Source organism: Chiloscyllium punctatum, chromosome 8 (genome assembly GCF_047496795.1).
Source record: "Chiloscyllium punctatum isolate Juve2018m chromosome 8, sChiPun1.3, whole genome shotgun sequence".
In the NCBI taxonomy this organism is placed as follows: Eukaryota; Metazoa; Chordata; class Chondrichthyes; order Orectolobiformes; family Hemiscylliidae; genus Chiloscyllium; species Chiloscyllium punctatum.
Window position 1 is genome coordinate 118,464,711 of NC_092746.1, and position 25,572 is coordinate 118,490,282.

General features: G+C 43.4%; 1 protein-coding gene across 4 annotated transcripts in view; it reads left to right on the top strand.

The window, feature by feature from the left end:
- Nucleotides 1–25,572, top strand: part of LOC140480846 (protein-cysteine N-palmitoyltransferase HHAT-like protein) — a 74,108-nt gene that overhangs the window by 43,498 nt on the left and 5,038 nt on the right. For all 4 annotated transcript variants that reach the window (XM_072576331.1, XM_072576330.1, XM_072576332.1 and 1 more), the window contains exons 5-11: nucleotides 4,033–4,227; nucleotides 7,382–7,591; nucleotides 9,205–9,376; nucleotides 11,228–11,372; nucleotides 14,591–14,626; nucleotides 15,269–15,470; nucleotides 25,349–25,493. In XM_072576331.1, coding sequence (XP_072432432.1) covers nucleotides 4,033–4,227; nucleotides 7,382–7,591; nucleotides 9,205–9,376; nucleotides 11,228–11,372; nucleotides 14,591–14,626; nucleotides 15,269–15,470; nucleotides 25,349–25,493 — 1,105 coding nt within the window. The remainder of the gene's footprint in view (nucleotides 1–4,032; nucleotides 4,228–7,381; nucleotides 7,592–9,204; nucleotides 9,377–11,227; nucleotides 11,373–14,590; nucleotides 14,627–15,268; nucleotides 15,471–25,348; nucleotides 25,494–25,572) is intronic.

Consider the following 25,572-nt stretch of genomic DNA (forward strand, 5'->3'; position numbering starts at 1 on the left):
TCCACCTGTTGGGCCACCTTCTCAAAGAATTCAATAAGGTTTGTGAGGCACAACCTATCCTTCACAAAACTGTGTTGACTATCCCTAAGCAACTTATTCATCTCTAGATGATTATAGAGTTGAATATAACCCTTTCCAACACTACCCACAACTGAAGTAAGGCTCACAGGTCTCCCCTTCTTGAACAAAGGAGCAACAGTTGCCATCCTCCAGTCTGGCATTAATCCTGTCGACAAAGATATCCCAAGATCTCCTCCCTGGCTTCCCAGAGAATCCTAGGGTAAATCCCATTCGGTCCAGGGGACTTATCTATTTTTACATTTTCCAGAATTGCTAACACCACCTCCTTATGCACCGCAATCCCATCTAGTGTCATAGCCCTGTGTCTCAGTATTTTCCTTGATCACATTGTCTTTCTCTAGTGTGAATACTGATGAAAAGTATTCATCTAGTGTTTCCCCTATCTCCTCTGACTCCAAGCACAGATTCCTATTATTATGCTTGATTGGCCCTAAGCTTACTCTAGTTATTCTTTTATTCTTGATATACCTATAGAAAGCCTTTCATTCCATCCGCCATGTCCCCTGCTGGCTCTTTTCAGCTCTCTCTTTAGGTCTTTCCTGGCTAACTTGTAACTCTCAAGCGCCCAAACTAAGCCATCACATCTCATCCTAACATAAGCCGCCTCCTTCCTCTTGATAAGAGATTCAACTTGCTGAGTAAACCAAAGCTCCTGCGCTCAACAATTTCCTCCCTGCCTGACCGGTACACACTTCTTCAAGGACCTGCAGTAGCTGGTCCTTGAAGTTCCACATTTCTATTGTGCCCATCCTTTGCAGTTTCATCCCCTATCTTCTGCATCCTACACCTTGCCTAATAGCATTGTAATTGCCTTTCCCCCAGCTATAACTCTTGCCCTGCGGTACATACCTATCCCTTTCCATCGCTAAAGCAAACACAACCGAATTGTAGGCATTATCACCAAAATGCTCCCTACCTCCAAATCTAACACCTTGGCTGGGTTCATTACCCAGTACCAAATTTAATGTGGCCTTACCCTTTGTTGGTTTATCTACATACGGTGTCAGGAACCCCTCCTGCACACATGGAACAACAACTGACCCATCTATAGGACTCGAACTGTAGTATTCCCAGTCCATATTTGGAAAGTTAAAGACCCGTATAACAACTACTCTGTCACTCTCACTCCTATTGAGAGTGACCCTAAATGGGGTTTTATAACTTGCCAATGTAATTGGTAAGTGGAATCTTTGGGACATGAGAGGATCGGAAGATGTGGAATCACACTGAGTAACAGAGGTTGTAACATTGTGGCATGCTGGCTGTGTACAGGGGGTCCCAGAGTCTGCAGAGAGCTGCCATTGTGATCCTTCACTCCTGTCCCCAGGCAGTGGGATAATCCACGGTCATGACCATCATACAAACAGAGAGCAGGAGTCCCAGCCACTTGTCCCTTCAAGCCTGGGCCAGGTTAATCTTCCGCCCACTTGGCAATCAAGAGTCTATCTACCTCTGCCCACAATGAAGCATCTGAGTGATTGACAGGAGTAGGTGAAGGTAGGAAGAGCTAGGGGATGAGGAAAACTGTATGGACAGCTGTGTGTGGGTCCTGAGTAACAGAGTGTTGCTAGGTTAAGCAGTGGGAGTGAATGAGCATTGGGTAGCCTGAGAGGTTGGCAATGTGGCAATGCCATACGAAGACCTTCCTCCCCCCCGCCCCCCCCCCCCCCCCCCCAAACCCACCCCACTAGACCACTTCCAGCTCTGCCACATCCAGACTCCTGGAAATGTTTTTTAATTTATTCATTGGATGTGGGCATCTCTGGCTAGACCAGCGTGTATTGTCCATCCCTAGTTCCCCAGAGGGCAGTTAAGAGTCCACCTCGTTGCTGTGGGTCTGGGGTCACATGTAGACCAGAGCAGCTAAGGATGGCAGTTTCCTTCCCTAAAGGGCATTAATGAACCTGATGGTTTTTCCAACAATCAGCAATGGATTCATGGTGAGACAACTTTATTATTAATCTCATTTGTTACTGAATTCAAATTCCACGATCTGCGGTGGCAGGATTTGAACCCGGGTCCCCAGGACATTAGCTACATGTCGGGATTAATAGTCTAGTTGTACTACAAGGTTATTGCCTCCCCACTTGACCCTTCTGAGGGTGGTCCCTGAAGAGTGTCTGTCTCTCTCTCTCTCTCTCTCTCTCTCTCTCACACTCACACTCACACTCACACAATCCTTCTGTTGAGTTGCCCGTCCACCAGACTGCAAACCTCTGTGCTTTTCCAAGATTTTCCACTGTGGCCACTTCCTGTTCTGTCTTCCCTTGAAGAGGCAGCCTGCTTTTGCAAGTGTGCTTGCTCCTTGGGTTAGCTCAGTTGGCTGTATGACTGGTTTAATGCAGAGTGATGCCAACAGTGTGGGTTCAATTCCCATACTGGCTGAAGTTACCACAAAGTCTTTCCATCTCAACTTTCATAGAATCCCTACAGTGTGGAAGCAGGCCATTTGGCCCAACAAGTCCACACTGACCCTTTGAAGAATATCCCACCCAGACCCATTACCCCAATCCTATTGCTCCACATGTTCCCTGACTAATGCACCTGCACATCTTTGGACTGTAGGAGGGAACTGGAGCACCTGGAGGAAACCCATGCAGACACTGGGAGAACGTGCAAACTCCACACACAGTCACCCGAGGCTGGAATCGAGCCCGGGTCCCTGGTGCTGTGAGGCAGCAATGCTAACCGCTGAGCCACCATGCTTCTCACCTTGCTTAAGGTGGAGTGCCCCTCAGACCAAACCAGCGCCAGTGGTCTCTCTCGCTGTTGAGAGAGTGGGATTATAGTGACTTTACCTTCACTTTTACTCTACCTTGGGAGTGGGAACCAGTGTTGCTAGCGCCATCTGCTGTGTTCAGACCAGACTGACAAGTTTTGAGAAATGGACAGACACAGAGTCTTGCTCTAAAATTGTGGAAGTGTTGTTACTGGACCAATGTTGCACATTGACCACCTCGCTCTGAAGTGTCACTAATCTTCCAGACCTTTGGGTAGCTGAGTTCTGAACCCTGCTTGTGGCTGCTTTTTCCAAAAACAAGATTTGAGAAAAAGGATTGAGACCTATCAACTGTGTATTGTCACGGTGTTTGGTGGGGTCACAGGGTCATTGAGATGCTAAAAGGAAGTTGTTTCTGCCCAGTTCCCAAGGTATTCCACAAATGATCCAAAATATTGTTACAAAGCAAATTGTGCCCCTTGAAACGTAGCTTATAGGCCAGGTCTGTCCGATGATGACTAGTTTGCAATTGCTGGAGTTTGGGGTAGGTGGGGCAAATGGCATTAGAGTGTAAATTATAAACAGGAAAGCTTGAATAGGAATTGAGGCACTTCATTGAATAATACAGTACAGAGGAAGGCCATTTGGCCCATCATAGCTGTGCTGGATACAAGAATTTGTACACCACACAGGAATGCAACCTGGGACATGCAGGACTGTTGGTGGAGGCTGGAGGTTTGCAGTGAGTATTGATTTGAGATAAAAACTCTTGGACTGTGATCCTGACCAGAGACTTCTTTGCGTCTGTTTGCTCATCCTTTGGTTTTTAGTTTATTGTTTCATGCTGATAAGGCAGCGTTTGTTACCCATCCCTAACTCCCCCATGAACTGAATGGCTTCTTTGGCCATCTCAGAGGGCATTAAGAGTCAACTCCATTGCTGTGGGTCAGGAGTCACATGTAGGCCAGACCAGGTATGGATTGCAGATTTCCGTTTCAGGTGAGGGAACCAGATAGTTTTCATGGTCGCTATCACTGAGATCAACTTTCAATTCCAGATTTTATTAATTGGATTTAAATTCCATAAGATGCAATGGTGGGATTTGAACCCACAGCATCTGCATTGCTAGTCCAAGTGACGTGACGAATATGCCATCATCTCCAGTTGGATGATCTATACTTTTTTGATGTTGGTCATATAATAATTGTTCATGATATTCTGTTTTTACACAGCACAGATCCTTGTATTTTATGGCCTATGGGATACTGGCAGTTCTGGCTACAATGGGGGTTTCATACCTCATGCTGATCCTGGTCCATTGCATTCTGCTGTATAGCATCGGTTTAGCTAAACAGAAATGGCTGTGTTTCGCTGCTGGCCTCTGCAGCCTAGCAACATTCAAATTGGAACCCATGAGCTCTTGGCAGGTAAGAACGTCTCACATAGGGGCAGGGTCTTCAGGCTATTTATTCAATAACCACTTTCCTCTTCCATTTCCCTTTCCTGCTCTGTCCCCTCATCCCTTCAATCACCAAGTGATGCTGTAAATAGTTTGTTGAGAGACGGACAAAACTGGCAGCTTAACATTCCAGGGTTTAGAGAGGGATGTAAAAGTGTTGGGGGAGTTGTGTTATTGATTACAGTGTGGAAGTGGACTTTTGGCCCATTGAGTCCACACTGCCCCTCTGCAAAACATCCCATGTAGACTACCCTGTACCCTATTCCTGTAATCTCACATTTCTGATGGCTAAACCACCTCACCTCCACATCCCTGGATGTATGGCCAGTCCTCTCAACCTGCACATCTTTGGACTGTAGGAGGAAACCCACAGGGAAAATGTACAAATTCCACCCAGCTAGTTGCCCAAAGTGGCATCAAACCCGGATCTCTGACACGGTGAGGCAGCAGTGCTAATCACTGAGTCACCATGCCAATCGTGAATAATTAGAGGAACAGAAATGTAGACAGATAATGGAAAAAGTAAACACAACAGGGTTGTTATGGTGAGTAATTTTTACTTCCCCTGCACTGACTGAAACTCCCTTAGTGTCAGGGGCTTGGATAGACGGCCAGGTGATCAAAATTTCAGTGTGGGACCATTTTGGGGACAGTGACTATATTTCTGTAAGCTTTAAGTTATTTATGGGTATGGATAATAGTCTTCCTCGGGCAAAAGTACTAAACTGGGAGAAGGCTAACTACCATGATGTTTTAGATGTCAGTTGATCAAAGTTCAGGATCAGAATGTTTCTGTGAAAATGAAGAATAAGAATGGCAAGGTTTGGGAACCTTAAATGACATGAGAAATTGTGAGTTTAGTCAAAAAGAAAAAGGAGGCGTATGTAAGGTTTAGGAAACTCTTGACAGACAGATCCCTCAAAATACATAGAGATAGCAGGAAAGAATTCAAACTAGGAATGAGGAGGCCTACTTGAAGTACCTTTGGCAAACAGTACTAAGGAAATCTTTCCCCCCCCTCCCCCCCCCAGCATTTTATCCATATGCAGGAAGCAAGAGGGTACCTGGGGAACAAGTAGGTCCACTCAAGGACAAAGAATGGAATTTATTTGTGGAGCTGGAGGAATTGGGTGTGGTCTTTAATGAATACTTTACATCATATTCACAAAGGAGAAAGACATGGTGGATAGTGAGTCTCAGGAGGGCATGTCAATAGAAAAAAAAAGATGTTGGGCGTTTTGAAAAGCACTAAGGTAGACCTGTCCCAGGACCTGAGGGGATCTATCCCAGAATGCTAAGGGAGGCAGGTGAGAAAAATTTGTGGGGGCCTTGTACCAAATCTTTGTATCCTGTTTAGTAACAGGAAAGGTCCTAGAGGACTGGAGAATGTCTGATATTGTTCCTTTGTTTAAGTAGGGCAACAGGGATCATCAGGGACATTACAGGCCAGTGAGCCTTATGTTAGTGGTAGAGAAATTATTGGAAAAGATTTTTAGGGATATGATTTACTCACATTTCGAAAAATATGAACTTAGGCAGAATGGCTTTGTGAGAGGAAAGTCATGTCTCACAAACTTGACTGAGTTTGTTAAGGAAGTGACAAAGATGATTGCTGCAGGCAGAGCAGTGGACCTTATCTAATATAGGTTTTACCAAGGCCTTTCACAAGGTCCCTCATGGCAGATTGATACAAAACATGAAGTCACATGGGACCCACGATAGTTGGTAAGCTGGGAAAAGAAAATCCAGCTTAGTCATAGAAGACAGAAAATGGTAATGGAAAGATGCTTTTCTGACTGTGACCAGTATTAGCTGTGAGGAGAGATTGGACAAACCTGTTTGATTTTCACTTGAACCTCAAAGGATGAGCGATGACCTGATAGAAGTTCAGAAAATTGAGAGGTTGGGATAGAATGGATAGTCAGAGTCTTTTTCGCAGGGCACATAGGTTTCAGGTAAAAGAGGAAAATTTAAAGGCAATGTGGGAGGTGAGTTTTTACACAGACTGTGGTAAGTGCCTGGAATGTGCTGCCAGAGGTGGTGGTGGAGGTGGATACAATAACAATGATTAAGAGACATCTTGACAGATACATGAATAATCAGGGAATAGAGGGATATGGACCCTGTGGAGGTGAAAAGTTTTTAGTTTAGGAAGGCATCATGTGTTGGTGTAGGCTTGGTGGGCCGAAGGGCCTGTTCCTGTGCTGTACTGTTCCTTGTTCTCCTTTATTTAGGGTAGCGGAGTCCAAACCTAGAGGGCATAAGTTTAAGGTGAGAGGGGAAAGACTTAAATGGTGTCGGAGGGGCAACTTTTTCTCACACAGGGTGGGGAATGTATGGAATGTGCTGCCAGAGGAAGTGATGGAGGCTGGTACAATTACAACATTTAAAAGGCATCTGGATGGGTATATGAACAGGGAGGGTTTAGAGGGATATGCACCAACTGCTGACAAATGGGACTAGATTAATTTAGGATATCTGGTCAGCATGGACAAGTTGGACCGAAGGGTCTGTTTCTGTGATGTGTATGACTCTCTGATTCATGGAACAGAAGGGTTTTTACGACAGTCTGTTAGTGAGATTAGCAGTTTCTTCTCTCTTTATTAATTGAATTTAAATTCTCCCAGCTTCAGCATTTGGACTTTGGTCTTTGGAACATTAGTTTGAGCCTCAGAATTGCTAGCTCAGTAATATTAGCACTCTGTGGCCATTCCCCCTTATGATATCTGCAGATACTGACTAACCACAGTATTTTTGCCCACCCATGTTCCCCTCACTCCCACTTTAGAGGCCATCACCTGACTCTCTCTGTAATGATGTTTCAGTACAGCAGGGTTGTTTAGGCTGAAGCTGTGCTGCTTTGTGTTGAGAAAGCAGCCCTCGCTGTCTGTCTCTACAACTTCCAGCAAATTCACTTGTAGAGCACAGTTCTTCCAGTCGTCCCCTCCAAAAACATCCCAGTGCAATGAGGTTCATGTTAACTGTTGCTCTGATGGGCCCTAAAGGGTTGCAACATATTAATGGGCCAGATCTTTGTAGATCTGCCTTTGGTTAGCCTGTTTTGGAGATTCCAATTTTATGTGGAGTTGAACTTTCCTGTCTGAACTCTTCCCTCATCCTAGACTGGGTTTGTAACGGGTACCTTCCACCTCCATGATGTCCTGTTTTATGGAGGAAGTGGTTTCACCATCATGCGATGTATGAGCTTTGCGTTGGAAAACGCCGAGAGGAAAGATGGAAATTACTCCATCCTGGACCTGCTGGTGTACAACTTCTACCTCCCTTTCTTCTTCTTTGGACCGGTAATGACCTTCGATCAGTTCCACGCCCAGGTAAGCTTTGAAACAATGCCTGGGAGATCAGAGGAAGACTTGCATTTATATATACACCTTCAGGATGTCCTAGAGTGCTTTTACAACCAGTGAAAGATAATAGTCACTGCCATGATGTTTAGGATTAGTAACATCCCAGAGCAGCCAGGATAGTACTCGGAGATAATCCTTTGTGATGTTGGTAGACAGATAAATATTGGCCAGGACACAGTGGAGTTTCTTGTCTGCTCTATTTCAGAGCAACAAGGTAGAATCTTTCTGACCTAATAAAAAGGGAAGAGGGGGCTTTGGATGAATCTCTAATCTAAACAGAGATATTCTTCATAGTGTTGCACGGCCCTTGTGTAGTGATGGAGTGTCCATGTATAAGATTGTTCAAGACTTGAGATCTGTGTTCCCTTGTAGCTGCTTTTCTGAACGGCCATGGGAATGTGTTAAGGAAGAGGTAGGCGATACACCAGCAAAGTGTGGCATTGGAAAAGCACAGCAGGTCAGGCAGCATCCGAGGAGCAGGAGAGCAGCTCTCCCTTTTAAGGGACCCCAGGCGGAACAACAGGAAGGCCACACACAGGAATCATGGGTAATATTGGTCACGTCTCCTCAGGTGCTGCCTGACCGGCTGTGTTTTTCTAACACCACACTTTTCGACTCTGATATCCAACATCTGCAGTCCTCACTTTCTCCCAACATTGGTCATGGGTGCAATCAGTCAAATGGAATTGGGCTTCTCGACCCTCTCCAGGGATTTTAGACAAAAGGAAAAACTCAAGAAATTGGGCTTATTCTTCTTGGAGCAGAGAAAATTAACAGGTGACCTTATTGAAGTGTTCAGATTTATGAGCAATTTGGACAGGGTAAGGAAGGATTTTCTGTTTCCACTAGTTGGTATGTCAGTAGTTAGGGGTCACTATTTCAAGATTGTCAGCAAGAGAACTAGGAATGAGATGAGGAGAAACTTCTTTACTGAGTGAGTTGTTAGGATTTGGAATGTGCTGCCTGGGAGCATGGTTGAGGCAGATTCCATCAGGTTTCACAAGAAATCTGGATCTACATTTGAAAGGGACAAAGGTGCAATGGAAAATTAACATTTATTGTGTAATCTATAAAAGCAGGAATAAAATAGGGAAACAAAGCAGGAAGGGCCTGACTTTGCTAAGTATTGCAGACAGACAGAAAAAAATGTAAAGTTAAACCGGCCTAACTGTAGACTTACAAGGCCAGTAAACGACCATATCAACAGTCAAGGAATGCGAAAAGCAACTCCATATATGGAAAGAAACTCTAATGTTCCAGGCTCCTAGCCTTGAGGTGTTGACAAGGAAAAGTATAAAGGGAATATGTGAAAGTTATCAGGCACCCCTTACATGAGGCATCTTGCCAATGTATCAGGTCCCTTTGCAGAGGTTAAAATTAAACTTTTTCTTTGCTCTTGCTAGCATTTGAGTTGAGTCGATTTAATTTCCACGACAAAGGCTGCGAAGATAGGGCTGGACTAGCTGGGCAGCTTTTTCAGGAGTTCTAACAGACACAATGGGTCTAATGGCCACCTCCTGTGCTGTAAAATTCTATGGTTCTATAAAATAACTTCTTACTCTGAGCTTTGTGTATCACAGGTGAACCACTCAAAACTCATTCGGAAAGAGAATGAGATGTGGAACATCAGGAAGTATGCCATCGCGCACCTCACTGTAATCATCCTTGTGGATATCTTCTTCCATTACCTCTACATTCTGACCATCCCTTCGGATCTGAAGCTGGTGGCACGCCTTTCTGATTGGGCATTAGGTAGGTCCCTGGATTCACCCATCAGCCCAAAGCCTCCCTGACTCCCACAGTTCCATTCCCATGTCCAAACCTCTACTTTTAAATCTCACTTGACCATTATCCCTGACCTTATTGAGGCCTCGGGCATCCTCACTTCCATTACAAATCCTTCCAATGCGTTTTTTTCACACTGGTCTTGCTTGAGCCCCAAATTCAACTCCATCTTCAACTAAAGGGCATAGCTTCAGAATAAGGGGGAAGCAGACTTAAGACTGAGTTGAGGAGGAACCCCTTCACCCAAGGGGTTGTGAATCTGTAGAATTCCCTGCCCAGCAAAGCAGGTGAGGCTATGTGGTTGAATGTTTTTAAGGCAAAGGTAGATTTTTGAACAATATAGGAGTTAAGGGTTATGATGAGCGGATGGGTAAGTGAAGCTGAGTCCACAAAAAGATTAGCCATGATCATATTGAATTGTGGAGAAGGCTTGAGGGGCCAGATGGCCTACTCCTGCTCCTAGTTCTTACATTCTTATGTTGTTATCTCACGTTACCCTTGTCTCAACTGGTGCCACTATCTGTATTTCTCTCAGACTTTACAAACTTTGCCATGGAAATCCGAATTCTACTCAACCCAAAACTATCTTTGAAAAAAGCTGGTTAAAAAAAACCTACTGTTGCTTTTACAGGATGTACACTACCGATGAAGTCTTCCAGGTTTTTTTGTTTGTTCATGGAATATGGGTAACGTCAGCAAGACCAGAATTTGTTGCCCATCTGTGATTGCCTTCGTATTGACTGGCCATTTCAGAGGGCAATTAAGTTGGTGTGGGACTGGAGTCACATGTAGGCCAGATCAGGAAAGGATGGTAGATTTTCTTCCCTAATGGACATTAGGCAATCCCATGCGTCTTTACAACAATCGCTAAGGTGCTCTGGAATCACATCCCCAGCTAAAGATTCTGGATTACTAATCCAGTCACATGACCACTACACTGCTATAGCCTCCAGAGCTGGTGATACTATGGTATGTAGAAAAACATCAATTTGCAAACTGCAAGGTGTCTCAATAGCAATGAGATAATATAGGAATATGTAGAACCTGTATAAATTCAAGGCACACCAGAGCTCTTACAGAAGCTCTTTACCCATCCACACCCATATCACGTGGATATGTGCAGAGCTATAATGGCACCTGGACATGATGTGTTATAGTTCGCTCAGAGTAAGAGGTGTTTTGGCAGTTTTCTTTACCTGCATGTTGTAGTGTCACTCTGGATAGTGATGGTAGAGCCTCCTACATTCTTTCCACAATGTAGCTGACCAGAAATCTCTCCACGTTTTGACAGCCTGCCATTGGTCGATGTAGGAAGACTTTGCATTCTTAGGATGTGGGCATCACTGGCTAAGCCAGCATTTATTGTGTATCCCTAATTGCCCAGAGGGCAGTTAGGAGTCAACTGCATTGCTGTGGGTCTAGAGGCACATGTAGGCCAGACTGGGTAAGGATAGCAGTTTCCTTCCTTAGGGAACCAAATAGGTTTTTCTGACAACATGGTTACCATTACATTCTTAATTCCAGATTTTTAAAAATTGAATCCATGTTCCACCATGCGCCTTGGTGGGATTTGAACTCAGGTCCCTAGACCATTACTTGGGTCTCTGGAATAATAGTTCTGGAATAATACCACTAGGCCATTGCTTCCCCAACCTGTGAGGTGAACATACCTTTCTTTGGGCATTAGTTCTAGGGTGGGAGGCAGGGCCCTCCAATATAAAGGACACTGTACCGAAATAGAAACTCAGCCCTGTCCCAAACATTTTCACTGATAGATCTGCCTTTGCTTTTATCTCCCTCCCTGATTCCATGGCAAAGCTTGTTTGGCTTATTTCAACCTGGTGTATGACTGGATAAAGGCAGCAGTGATGTTTGGCGTGGTTGGAACCGTGGCCAGACTTGACTACCTTGACCCACCCAAACCACCGAAATGCATCACCATGCTGTACGTCTTTGCTGAAACGTAAGTGTCTCTTTTCTTCCTATTTATCTCTTATCCTTCTAACGGAGAGAAAAAAAAGAGCACTGGGATTACCGCGAGAAAACCTGATCTCTATAGTTTGCTGATGTACTTTGCATCTATTGCTGTAACAAAGGAATTTTTCTGCCTGTCAAGCTTTTGGACACTGATGTTATAAACTGTGCGTTTAAACTGTGGCAAGTCTGCATTGTGGGCTCTTCATAGACTCCAGAGTGGTACAGTGCAGAAGGAGGATCCTTGGTACATCCAGTCAGTGCCTGCATTTTCAAGGGTACAGTCTCAAATTTCTGCCCAGGCTTTACCCCCGTAATCTCAGTAATTTGTTTCTTCTTCAAAACTTTTTCCAGATTGGATCTGTTAAATCTGTTTCTGTTACCTTATCAGGTGGTGCATTCCTAATTTTAAATATGCATTGTGCAAAGTAGCTTTTCTTTGTTCTACTTTATGGTACCTTTGTCAATCATCTTCAGTTTTTACACATGAGCCATTTTATTTACCATTTCCAAGTATCTCGTGATTGTAAAGATACCAATCAGACCTTCTGTAGGTTTTCCTACAATTGGAAAAACCTTTTCTTATTCATTTATGGTATTATTGGGTATAATTGCAGAGATTTATTACCCATCCTTAATTGACCTGAAGCAGATGGCCATGAATCACAGCATGGCTGGAGACCTTTGATCTCTTATCTACTATAGTTAATGCAGTTGATTAATTATTTTGACAAAGGTGTATAGTTTGCTATTGTCATTTGCGATTTAGACTTTAAAAACAAAAGGAAGATGTGTGCTTTCATTTCTGTGAAGGTAACTTTATCAGGTGGTCAGAAGGTTATTTGGAACAGTGAACTGAAGATGGTTTCCAAGATAGCATGACTCATTGGACAGCTGTGGTGTTAATGGTTGGATGTTTATACTGCTGAGTTTAATCTAGACAGAGAAAATGGATCAGAGACACTAATTTAGTTTTGACTTCAGAGTAGGAGAAACAAGTTTCCAGTTCAGTTCTTCTTAGCAAGAAAAGTCTTAGTTTGTCGGATCTCCATGTTGTGGAAGTGTTGAGAAGCTATAAAGCTGTCTGAACTGAAGAGGTTTAGGCCATCCAAAATGTGGAAAAGAGCTCATTCCAGCAAACTTGGAAAGAATTTGTAAAACTATCTTAGCAGTCAAAAAAGGATAAATGAAAAGATTCAGTTAGGTAAGTGTCATGAACCAGACCAGACCCCCTCAAAATATTATAAGAAGGTAGCCTAGACCTTAGATCCTAACTTTTTTTCTTATTTTAAAGGCAAATGTAAAATGTCTGTTCCTGATGCGATGTGACTGTTCAAACTACTCGATATTAGACAAAACACTATTTATTTAAACACTGTAATTAAAATACAACCAAAGATAACTTAACTAAATTGGAATAATTAACAAAATTATACACTCAGTAACTATTACTAATTAGCTGTTCCGATATAGTAACATCCTTTGGGGAAAAACAAAGAAGGTTCAGATACCAATTATCACATGCAGTTCTCCAATCCAAGAGGAAACAACATCAAGAGAAACTTTAGAGAGGAGCAGCCAGGAGGCATTCACTGAAGCTTCCAACTCTTTTGAGACCCCAATAGTTTCTGCTTAAAGCTAAACTGAAAATCTTAAAATCTAGCTAGAAAGCAGGCTGTTTCCATTGTCCAACGTCTTATTAAAAAAAAATTCCCCAAGGCCTCACAAGCAGTTTATTCAAGTGGTCTTCAGTAGGTGGGTCTGCCTTACAGCCTCTCTTCAAAAATGATCAGGACAAAATAACCTCTCGAAAGCCACAGCATCATCACATAAGGAATTGGAACTGAGATGGGAGTGATATTTCTTTGGCATTTAAGGACCTGTCATGGATGTCACTGAGAAATAGGTTGAATTTTGTTTCGCTATATATATCAAGATTTTTCTAAGCTGGCTTATATGTAGCTTTTGTTTTTAAATTCCTTTGTGTAATAAACTTGAGTCTTTTCTTGAAAAGCACATTTACACCCCTGTGGATATGCTTCAGTCACTAAACACCTTGTTAACCACCTGCAAAAATTATACGTATGATCAATGAAGTGTTATGATTCTAGCTAATAATACCAAACATGATCAATCCCAGAACAAAGGCTGGTTTGGACCCTCTTATATTCTACATTCTGCTGCAACCACATGCTTGCTTGGAACTGAATTATTTTGGTCACTGTTCAGAAAGTCAATTTTGGAACTTTATCTTAAATAAAAAGAACTGACCTGGCCTATTCCTCTTATTGTGGATTTGGAACTCAATAATGTATATACACTCTAGAGCTTTCATCACTCCATGACATACCTTTTCCAGTATCACCATCAGCTGAGGAGCTGATGTGGAGATGCTGGTATTGCACTGGGGTGGACAAAGTCTGAAGTCTCACGACATAAGGTTGTAGATGCTTGTGATTTCAAGTAAACCTGTAGGACTATAACCTGAACTTGTGTGACTTCTGCTAAAGAATTGGCTAAGAATCTATTCGAGTTGGGATTCAGGGGCTGTATGGATAGAACGTTTGTTTGCTAAAAGATGCTGACTGAATTGTTGGGAGTGTGGACAGATCAGGCTCAGGTAGTGATCTGGTCAAGGATATATGATCCAGGGATTTATGCATACTTTTTAAAAAAAAAAACTCTTTGTGTGTAATTGCTACTGACAATCATGACCCCTGTCTAGTTGGGAAAGTGGTAGCAAGCTGCCATCTTGAATGACTCCAGTCTGCTTGGTGAGTCTCTGTGCATAGTGATGTTAGGGAGAGAGTTCCAACAGTGCAGAAATAATAAACGGACAGTACAGAGTGAAATGACCATCTTGAATGCAGTTTGGTTTCTTTAGAAAGTTTCTTTGGTTCCTTCAGAATGAGCTGGATACATTCAGTAAATAATGACTAGTCTGTGTAAGTGAAGTAAATAGAGATTCTGTATCTGTTTGCCTTTGTGCCTTCAGGAAGAAGCCCCAAGACTAGTGAAAACTGTTAGTTAGAGGCACAGAGTCGTACAGCATGGAAACAGGCCCTTCGGCCCAACTCGTCCATGCTGACCAGGTTTCCTAAACTGAACTAGCCCCATTTGTCTGTGTTCGGCCCATATTAAACATTACTATTCATGTACCTGTCCAAATGTCATTTAAATGTTGTCATTGTATGATCTATATTTCAGGCACTTTGACAGAGGGATAAATGACTGGCTGTGCAAGTAAGTAACCAATCTTTGTTTTGATCTGTTATTACTTGCTTCCAGGAAGTTGCAAAGCCACGTTGACTGCCCTTCCCTATTTGCTTGGAGAAGATGGTGACAGCATTTCATATTGTAATGACGTCCCTGTGACATTTCTGGATGCAGAGTGTCAACAATCACTTCTACGCAACACTTCAGGATGAATTCCTGGGCTAAGTGCTTTGGGAAGGTGTGAGGTGGCAAAAGGCGCTATACAAATGCAGATTCATGCTTTTCGAAGCCACTATCACTGGCACGGCTCCTTGCTGGAGGCCCGTCTAAACGGCGCTGGACCCTGCTGCAGCAGAAAGCATGGGAGGGGGGAGGGGTACAGAGGCAGGGATGAGGGTTGTGGAAGTCCAAGCACTGCACTGCTCAACTGTGATGCTGCCCCTCCACCACTCACCCCCCCCCCCCCCCCCCCCACTTCACCATGACCCTAATCCATATCCGCCATCCTTGCTAGGCGATACTCAAATGTAAACAGGATAAGACCTGGCTACGAAGGGCCCTTGCATGTTTGAATGTGGTACTCATAGCTGGGAAACTCTGCCCCAGCGAGAGTAGACAGGGCAATCTCTAGCTACAAGTGCTACCAAGACAGTATCCCTTCTTCCCCAGGTACGTTTATGATTATTTGGGAGAAGACCACGACAACATTCTGAAGGAATTGCTGGCGACAATTTGCACCTTCCTGATCACCACACTCTGGCTCGGCCCGGAGACCGTGGTCTACATCTGGTCCGTGTGTAACTGCTTCGGCCTCAATTTCGAGCTCTGGGTACAAAAGTTCTTCCAACTGGAACCCTTTGCTTCCATTGAGGTGAGGTCCTAAATGTGCAAAATTTCCCTCGTTGGTTGACAAAACCCTTTGTAGCTGTGAATTCCCTGCAACTCTGAGCCTGGGAATTGCATGCACGACACCATGTGTCACTGAGCTGGTCAGACCACTCTTCTCTCAGAGCAACAGGTTGAGGGTTCAGGCCCCATCCCAGGATCTGAGTATAAAATAAAGGGGTAGGCCATTTAGAACAGAGTTGAGGAGAAACTTCTTCATCCAGAGAGTGGTCGATATGTGGAATGCTCTTCCCCAGAAGGCAGTGGAGGCCAAGTCTCCTGATACATTCAAGAAAGAGATGGATAGAGCTCTTAAAGATAGTCTAATCAAGGGTTATGGGGTAAGGCAGGAACAGGATACTGGTTGTGGATGATCAGCCATGATCATAATGGTGCTGGCTCGAAGGGCTGAATGGCCTACTCCTGCACCTATTGCCTATAAAAGCTAAGCTCACAGTCTGGTGCAGTACCAGGGGAATGCAGTATTATAAGAGGTGCTGTCTTTTGGATGAGACATTAAGTCAAATCCCTTTCTGCTCTCTTGTGGCAAACACAAGAAATAGGAATAGGAGAAGACCATTTGGCCCGTCAAGCCTGCTTCCCCCCATTCACAGAAAATCAATGTGTGGTTTGGACTCATGGAATTAGTCAAGGATTGGTTTGTGGACAGGAAGCAGAGAGAGGGTGTAAAGAGGACATAAAGAGGGGGCACATAGTGATATGTGGAGTGTTTCTGGGGTCAATGCTGGGGCTTTAGCTATTTTAGAATCCTCATTAATGATTGAGATGAAAAGACATCGTAAAGAATGTACACCTGTTGATAATAAGGGGAGGTGATGGCCTCGTGGTATTATTGCTAGACTGTAAACCCAGAGACTCAGGTAATATTCTCAGGACCTGGGTTCACATTCTGCCTCAGATGGTAGAATTTGAAATCAATAAAAATCTTGAATTAAGAGTCTAATGAATTGATTGTTGGGAAAAACCCATCTGGTTCCCTAGTATCTTTTAGGAAAGGAAACTGCCATCCTTATCTGATCTGACCTACGTGTGACTTCAGACCCACAGCAATGCGGTTGACTCTTAACTATCCTCTTGGTAATTAGGGATGGGCAATTAATGTCGGCCTTTGATGCCCACATCTTGTGAATAAATGTTTGAAAATAAAGCTAAGTAGAAAAGCAGGCTATCAGAAGGATATAACAGCTTAAAGGGTAGACAAGTCAAATGAGCAGACACCCAGATGGGAGATGGATGATAATGTAGGACAGTGTGAAATTATTCAATCTTGCAATAAGAATAGAAAAGCACAGAATATTTTATAAAAGGTATTAAACTTGCAGATATTGCAAAAAAATTAGGAAGGTAAATGGCAGATTGGCTTTAATTGGAGGGAGACTGGAGTACAGAAGTAAAGAGCTCTTGTTACAGTTGTACAGGTGAGACCAAATTTGGAGGATGATGCACAGTTTTGATTTCCACATTTAAGAAAATATACACCTATATCAGAGGTGAAGGATCACTAAACTAATCAATGGAATGAGGGGGGTGTCCAAAGTGGAGACGCCAAAGAAATTGGATCTATCTTCTCTGGCGTTTAGACGAATGAGCAGTGATCTTGTTGAGACCTACAAGATTCTGAAGGGGCTTGACCGGCAAAATAAAATACGGTCTCGGAATAAGGGGCTAGTCATTTAGGACTAAGTTGAGAAATTGCTTCACCCCCAAGTGTTGTGAGTCTTTGGAATTCCACCCAGGAGATTATGAATGCTCCCATTATTGAATATAGTTAAGGCAAGGAGAGAGATTTGGTGTCTCAAGGAATCGAGGGAAAAAGGGGAGTAGGCAGGGAAGTGGAGTTGAAGCCTGATGGGAGAACGGGTGTCATGGGCTGTGAATAGTCTCCTCTTCTTAATGCTTGTGTTCTTTCTGAATTTAAAGAAAGGAAATAAATGCTGGCGAAGTCAACGATATCCACAGCTCATGAAAGAAAATAATTGCCATGGTGTTGGAGGAAAGCCATACTGGTATTGGAGGCAGTCCAGAGAAGGTCACTAGGTTGAGAATGGGTATGGAGGGATTGTCTTCTGAGGAGATATGGAGTAAGTTGGCTCATTGGAATATAGAAGAATGAGAGGTGACCTGAAATGAACATACAAGATTCGTAGGAGACTTTACAGCGTAGATGTGGGGAGATTGTTTTCCCACGTGGGAGAGTCTAGGATCAGAGGGCATAATCTCAGAATGAGGGGTCATCCATTTAAGGCCCAGGTAAGGAGGAATTTCTTCTTTCAGAGGGGAGTAAACCTGTGGAACTCTTTACTGCAGTGGGCTGTTGAAGCTGGGTCGCTGAGACCCAGCTAGACAGATTTTTAATCAATAAGGGAATGGAGGGTGATGGGGAAAAGGCAAGACCTTCCTGATGAAGGGCTTTTGTCCAAAACATTGATTTTCCTGCTTCGCGGATGCTGTCTGATCTGTGCTTTTGCAGCACTACTCTAATCTTGACTCTAATCTCCAGCATTTGCAGTAGCCATGTTCGCCTCAATGTTCTGAATGTTCTGCTCCTATGTAGGTCTGGGGTGGAAAAGACCCCCAAACCTTCCTTTGGAAAGAGAGGAGAGGAAGGCAGAGAGAGAGAAAATGGCAGACCAGATAACGTTTTTTGGACATCAAATAAAAATAGCTTAAAGGGGCTTTAGTTTCTCAGTGATACAATTGTGTGATTACATCACCTCAGACAACAGACAATACCTTGAAGTAAAGAGCAATTTGAATTGTTACATTTCATGTTTTTGATTGTGTTTTGGGGCTTTATTAAAAATGAAATGTTTTTTTCTCCAGGTTTGGCTTTTGCAATTTAGCTCCATCCGGCCCTGGCCAAAGAGTGCAATGTTAATTGTCTGTGCACATTTAAGGATCATGGACCTGTCCCTGATTATACATTACCTTAACGGAAGAGGGCATGGTGCAGTGGTAATGTCAGTGGATTAGTGATCTGACATTCCAGGCTAATGTTCTAGGGACAGAGTGTGAATCCTACCATGGCAGACAGTTAAATTTGAATACAATAAAAATTTGGAATGAAAATCTAGCTAATGCTAACTGTGTAACACTGGTAAACCCATCCAGTTCATTAATACCCCTTGGACCATAAGAAATAAGAACAGGAGTAGGCTGTTTGACTCCTGGATCCTGCCCTGCCATTCAGTAAGTTCATGGTCGATCCAACATTCTTTACATCCACCTTCCTGCATTTTCTTTGTAACCTTTGACTGATCAAGAATCTCTCTATCTCAGCTTTAAATATATACAAGGACTCCGCCCACAGCCCTCTGTGGCAAAGAGTTCCAAAGACACTCCACCTTCTGAGAGAAGAGATTCCTCCTCATCTCAATCTAAAATAGGTACCCCTTTATTCTGAAATTGTGCCCTCTGGTCTGAGACTCTCCCATGAGGAGAAACATCACTCTCAGTATTTACCCCTTAATCCTATACATTTCAATAAGATCATCTCCATTCTTCTAAACTTCAATGAGTAGAGGTCCAATTTGTTCAACTTTTGCTCTTCAGACAATCCCTCCATACCAGGGATCTCTCCTACAGAGCACTCTCTGAACTAACTCTAATGAAATAATAATCTTTTCATAAATAAAGGGACACAATACTCCAGATGTGGTCTCAGCAGCACCTTGTGCTAAGACTTCACTACTCTTACACTCCAACCCCCATGAAATAAAGCAGCATCAAAGGAGCAGGAGAATCGACATTTCGGGCATAAGCCCCTCATTCCTGAAGAAGGGCTTATGCCCAAAACGTCGATTCTCCTGTTCCTTTGATGCTGCCTGACCTGCTGCGCTTTTCCAGCAACACAGTTTTCAGCTCTGATCTCCAGCACCTGCAGTCCTCACTTTCTCCCATGAAGTAAGGGCCAACATTCCACGAGCCTTCCTGAATACCGAATGCCCCTGAGTGCTAGCTTTCTGTGTTTCATGCACAAGTTCCCCCAACTCCTTTGTGTTGAAGCTTGCAGTTTTTTCCCCATTTTAAATAATAATTTGTTGTTTTGTTATCCCATCCAAAATTAACAACTTCATATTTTCCCGTATTGTACTCAATTTGCCACCTCACTCACTTGACCTCTGAATATCTCTCTCTAAGCTGTTTGTGTATCTCTCACAACCTGCCTTTCCACCTATTTTTGTGTTGTCTGCAAGTTTGACTTCAATACGTTCCCTTCCTTCCTCCAAGTCATTAATATACATTGTAAACAAATGTGATCCCAGCACTGATTAGATTAGATTCCCTACAATGTGGAAACAGACCTTTTGGTCCAACAAGTCCACACCAACCCTCCGAAGAGTAACCCACCCAGACCCATTTCCCTCTGACTAATGCACCAATCACTATAGGCAACTTAGCATAGCCAGTTCACCGAACCTGCACATCTTTGGACTGTGGGAGGAAACTGGAGCACCTGGAGGAAACCCACGCAGACACAGGGAGAATGTGCAAACTCCACACAGACAGTTGCCCAAGGCTGGAATTGAACCTGGGACCCTGGTGCTGTGAGGCATCAGTGCTAACCACTGAGCCACCTTGCCGCCCCAATCCCTGTGGAATCCCACTAGTCACAGTTGCCAACCTGAAAAGGAAGCCCTTATCCCTATTCACTATTTCTTGTCCAATAGTCAATTCTGTATTCATGCCACTGTACTAACACAGTGGGCTGTTACCACATGACTTAACTTTTTGTGAGTTATCTTGTCAAATGCCTCTGGGATTCCAAAGGTAACACCAACTTGATAGAGTTCTTCGAGGAAGTGACCAAGTTGTTAGTTGAAGGAAGGGCTGTTGATGTCATATACATGGACTTTAGTAAGGTGCTTGATAAGGTTCCCCATTGTAGACTAATAGAGAAAGTGAAGTCACATGGTGTGCAGGGTGTTCTAGCTAGGTGGATAAAGAACTGGTTGAACAACAGGAGACAGAGAGTAGTAGTTGAAAGGAGTTTCTTGAATTGGAGAAAGGTGACCAGTGGTGTTCCACAGGGATCAGTGCTGGGCCACTGTTGTTGTAATATACATCAATGATCTGGAAGAGGGCACTGCTGGTATGATCAGCAAGTTTGCAGATGACACAAAGAGTGGTGGAGTAGCAGAAAGCATAAGGGACTGTCAGAGAATACAGGAGGATATAGCTAGACTGGAGAGTTGGGCAGAAAAGTGGCAGATAGCTTTCAATCCAGACAACCATGAGGAGATGCATTTAGGCAAGTCTAATTCTAGAGCGAATTATACAATGAATGGAAGAGCCTTGGGAAAAGTTGATGGGCAGAGAGATCTGGGAGTGCAGGCCCATTGTACCCTGAAGGTTGCTGCACACGTCGATAGTGGTCAAGAAGACACAGAGTATGCTTGCTTTCATCGAACGGGGTATTGAGTATAAGAGTTGGCAAGTCATGTTAAAATTGTATAAGATTTTGGTTCGGCCACATATAGAATAATGTGTTTAGTTCTGGTCACCAAAGGATGTGGACGCTTCGGAGAGGGTGCAGAGAAGGTTTACGAGGATGTTGCCTGGTATGAAAGGTGCTAGCTGTGAAGAAAGGTTTATTTTCACTAGAATAAAGGAGATTGAGGGGGGACCTGATTGAGGTTTACAAAATCAGGAAGGGTATAAACAGGGTGGATAAAGACAAGCTTTTTCCCAGGGTGAAGGATTCAATAACAAGAGGTCATGCTTTCAAGGTGAGAGGTGGAAAGTTTAAGGGGGATACACATGGCAAGTACTTCACACAGAGGGTGGTGGGCATTTGGAACGAGCTGCCAGCAGAGGTGGTAGAGGCAGGCATGGTAGATTCATTTAAGATGCCTCTGGACAGGTGCAGGAGCAGAGGGATACAGATGTTTAGGAATTGACCAACAGGTTTAGACATTTTTTGGATTAGTGGTGCTGGAAGAGCACAGCAGTTCAGGCAGCATCTGAGGAGCAGCAAAATCGACGTTTCAGGCAAAAGCCCTTCAACAGGAATAAAGGCAGAGAGCCTGAAGCGTGGAGAGTTAAGCTAGAGGAGGGTGAGGGTGGGGAGAAAGTAGCATGGAGTACAATAGGTGAGTGGGGAAGGGGATGAAGGTGATAGGTCAGGGAGGAGGGTGGAGTGGATAGGTGGAAAAGAAGATAGGCAGGTAGGACAAGTCATGGGGACAGTGCTGAGCTGGAAGTTTGGAACTAGGGTGAGGTGGAGGAAGGGGAAATGAGGAAACTGTGGAAGTCCACATTGATGCCCTGGGGTTGAAGTGTTCCGAGGCGGAAAATGAGGCGTTCTTCCTCCAGGCGTCTGGTGGTGAGGGAGCGGCGGTGAAGGAGGCCCAGGACCTCCATGTCCTCGGCAGAGTGGGGGGGGGGAGTTGAAATGTTGGGCCACAGGGCGGTGTGGTTGATTGGTGCGGGTGTCCCGGAGATGTTCCCTAAAGTGCTCTTACCCAGGTTTAGACAGTACATTTGGATCGGCTCAGACTTGGAGGGCCGAAGGGCCTGTTCCTTGGCTGTAAATTTTCTTTGTTCTTTGTACAGCTGCTTGTTCGCCTCTCTCCACTCTGGTTGAGACTTCCACAAAAAACTCTAATAAATGACTCAGACATAATTTCCCTTTCACGAAGCAATGCTGACTCTGTTTGATTAGATTATGATTTTCCAAATGCTCTACTACTACCTTAATAACTGATCCCAATAATTTTCCAACAACAGATGTTAGGCTTATCAGCTGATAATTACCTGCTTTTTGTCTCTCTCCCCTTTTTGAATATGGGTGTCGCATCAGTTTTCAAATCCTCTGATACTTCTCCAGAATCCAACACTTTTTGTTTGGAAAATTGCAATCAATATATGCACTGTCTCTGTAGCTCTTTTAGGATCCTGGGAAGTAAGCCATCAGGGACAGGGGACTTCTCTGCCTTTAGCTCCATTAGTTTGTCTCATCCTACTTCTCTTGTGACGGTCATGGTACTTAATTTCTCCCCCATATTCTTTAGTGTTAATGGAATGTTTGAAGTAACTTCCACTGTAAAGACTGATGCAAAATATCTGTTTAACCCCTCCTTGTTCCCCAAAACCATATCCCCAGATTCATTTTCTAAGGAGCCCATGTTCACTTTGAACTCTTTCTTCCTTTTTATATATTTAAAGAAGCACTTATTGTTAGTTTTTGTATTCCTCACTATTTTGCCCTCATTGTTTACCTTTTCTCTCTTTACTATATTTCTCAGACCTTCTTTTCCGGATTCAGAATTTATCCCAGTCTTCGGGGCTATCAACAACTTTTGCCTTTTTATATGATTTTTCTTTCAACTTAACATTCTCCCGACCTACCTTGGTTGGCCATGGTTGGTTTGTTTTTCTTTTAGCAAGAATACATCCCAGTAAGGAGGAAATATTGTGAGAGTCATGAACCTCCTTAAATGTCTGCCACTGCTTGTTTACTGTCATTCCTTCCAATTCATGCCAACTCTATCTTCATCTCACTTCCCTTTATTTAAATTAAACACTGATGTTTCTGACCCAAGTTTCTCACACTCGAACTAAATATTAAATTCTATCATGCTTTGATCACGACATCCTTGGGGATCTTTTATTCTGGAGTCATTTATTAAACTTGCCTCATTACCCAATCCACGGTTCCTACTCCCTAGTTGACTCCATGGTGTATTGCTCGAGGAAACTCTATGAATTCGTTGTTATAGCTACCTTTTCCAATCCACTTACCTCGATCAACCTGAAGATTAATGTCCTCCATAATTATTGTTCTATTCTTTTTACGTGCTCCTATTATTTGTTGATTTATAGCCTCTCCCACAGAGTGGCTACTATTTGGGAGTGTCCACTACTCCTACCAATGCCACCTTCCCCTTTCTGTTTTTTTAACCTCTGCCCAAATGAACTCTACATCATCTGAGCCTAGATCATCTCTCGCAACTGTCCTCATTTCATCTCTTATTAATAGTGTACCCCACTATCTTTTACATCCCTCCTGTCTCTGAGGGATATTTGACCTTTCAATGTTAAGTTCTTAATTTTGATCTCCTTGTAACCATACATCAGTAATGGCTATGAGATCATATTCACTTATCTTGATTTGTGTTGTTAGTTCAAATACTAATACAAATGCTTTGCACATTAAGATACAAAGCCTTTAAGTTTGTTCGCTTATCAAACTTCCCTCCACTTCTATCATTCATCATACAAAATAACGTGAATATTGTGTCCCTTCCTTTTATTTTCTGGTAACAACTAGCCCCGTCATTAACTTGCAATTATATCTTGTCCTTTACCTTTGATTTTATAATTTTTCAAACAACTGAAGCAACCTGCCCCCTGCTATTTAGGTTAAAGCCCTATCCATAGCCCTGGTTATGCAATTCTCCAGGTCTCTGGTCCCAGCATGATTCAGGTGGAGTCGAGTATGTGATGCTGAAAAAGTACAGCAGGTCAGGCAGCATCCAAGGAGCAGGAAAATCGATGTTTCAGCCAAATCCACCTGATTCAGGTGGAGCCTGTCCCATTGGAACAGCTCCCTCCTTCTCCAATACTGGTGCCAATGTCCATGAATTCGAACCCATTTCTCCCACACCAATTGTTCAGCCATGTGCTTTGTTCTTTAATCTTGTTAATCCCATGCCGGTTAGCTCTTGGCTCAAGTTGAGTTTAGGAAAGGAAATCTGCCATTCTTACCTGGTCTGGCTTGCATGTGACTCCAGACTCAATAATGTGGGTGGGCTGTCTCTAACTGTCCCAGAGAAGAGAGTGGTGCGCTACCTTCTCAAACAGCTGCAGTCGTTTGAGAGTAGATTTCATTCTTTTTCCTCAAAATCCAAAACTATTTAGCAGTTTGATGTGACTGAATATCTTGCTGGGGCTTTTCAGAGGGCAGTTAAGAGTCAACAGCATATGGGCCAGAGCAAATAAGGTCAGAATTTCTTTACCTTCTGGACTGGAGGGTTTTTAACAACGATCGTCATCATTTTGGAAACAAACTGTTATGAACTGAATTCACATTCCTCTAGCCGCTGTGGTGAGATTTGAACTCCTGTCACTCGATATTATTAAGCTGAAGAGGGTTCAGAAAAGATTTACCAGGCTTTAAAAGGTTTTATTTATGGGAAGAGGCTGGGACCTTTCTCACTGGAGGGTAGGAGATTGATGGGTGACCTTTATAGAGATTTATAAAATGATGAGGTGCATGAGTAAGGTGAATGATGGGTGTCTTTTCCATAATGTGGGGGATTTCAAGACTAGGGGTCATATTTTTAAGATGTGAGGAGAAAGATTTTTAAAAAGACACTTGCAATTTTTTTTTGTGATTTGTGTATGGAATGAACTTCCAGAGGAAGTGATGGATGTGAGTTCAATTACAACATTTAAAGTCATGATTTGGAGATGCTGGTGTTGGCATGGGGTGTACAAAGTTTAAAAATCACACAACACCAGGTTTTAGTCTTACAGGTTTATTTGGAAGCACTAGCTTTCGGAGCGCTGCTCCTTCATCGGTGGTGGTTGTTCTGAAGAAGGGTCACTGGACCCAAAATATTAATTCTACGTTCTCTCCACAGATCCTACCAAACCTGCTGAGATTTTCTGACTATTTCTGTTTGTGTTTCTGATGTCAGCATCTGCAGTCCTTTTGGAATATTTTCCCCCCTTTCTTTGTGTTCCTTTGTCTGCTCAGCTGCTCCCACATGCATCACCTCTCTCTTTTCTGGCTTGAATTCTGCTTGCCGCTTCCCTGCCCAGCTGCTTCCCCTGCCCTGTCTGTCAGCCAGAAGGACAATGGTATGGTTTTTATGTTTCTTCAAATTTTCTCCCCAGGCTAACCAAATCTCAGAGGCTATGTCCCGACGAATCAGAGGAGTCTTTGGTGCTACAAACTTCTGGGCCATTATTTTGTACAATATCCTTTCACTGAACAGTGTTGACTTTGCTCTCCTGGTTGCTAGAAGGTTGTTCCTCACTGGTAAGTTTTATCAAAGGCTGTAGAGCTAATTAACAACATTTCAGCAAAGTTGAGCATGGGTGGGTTTACTTTAATCACC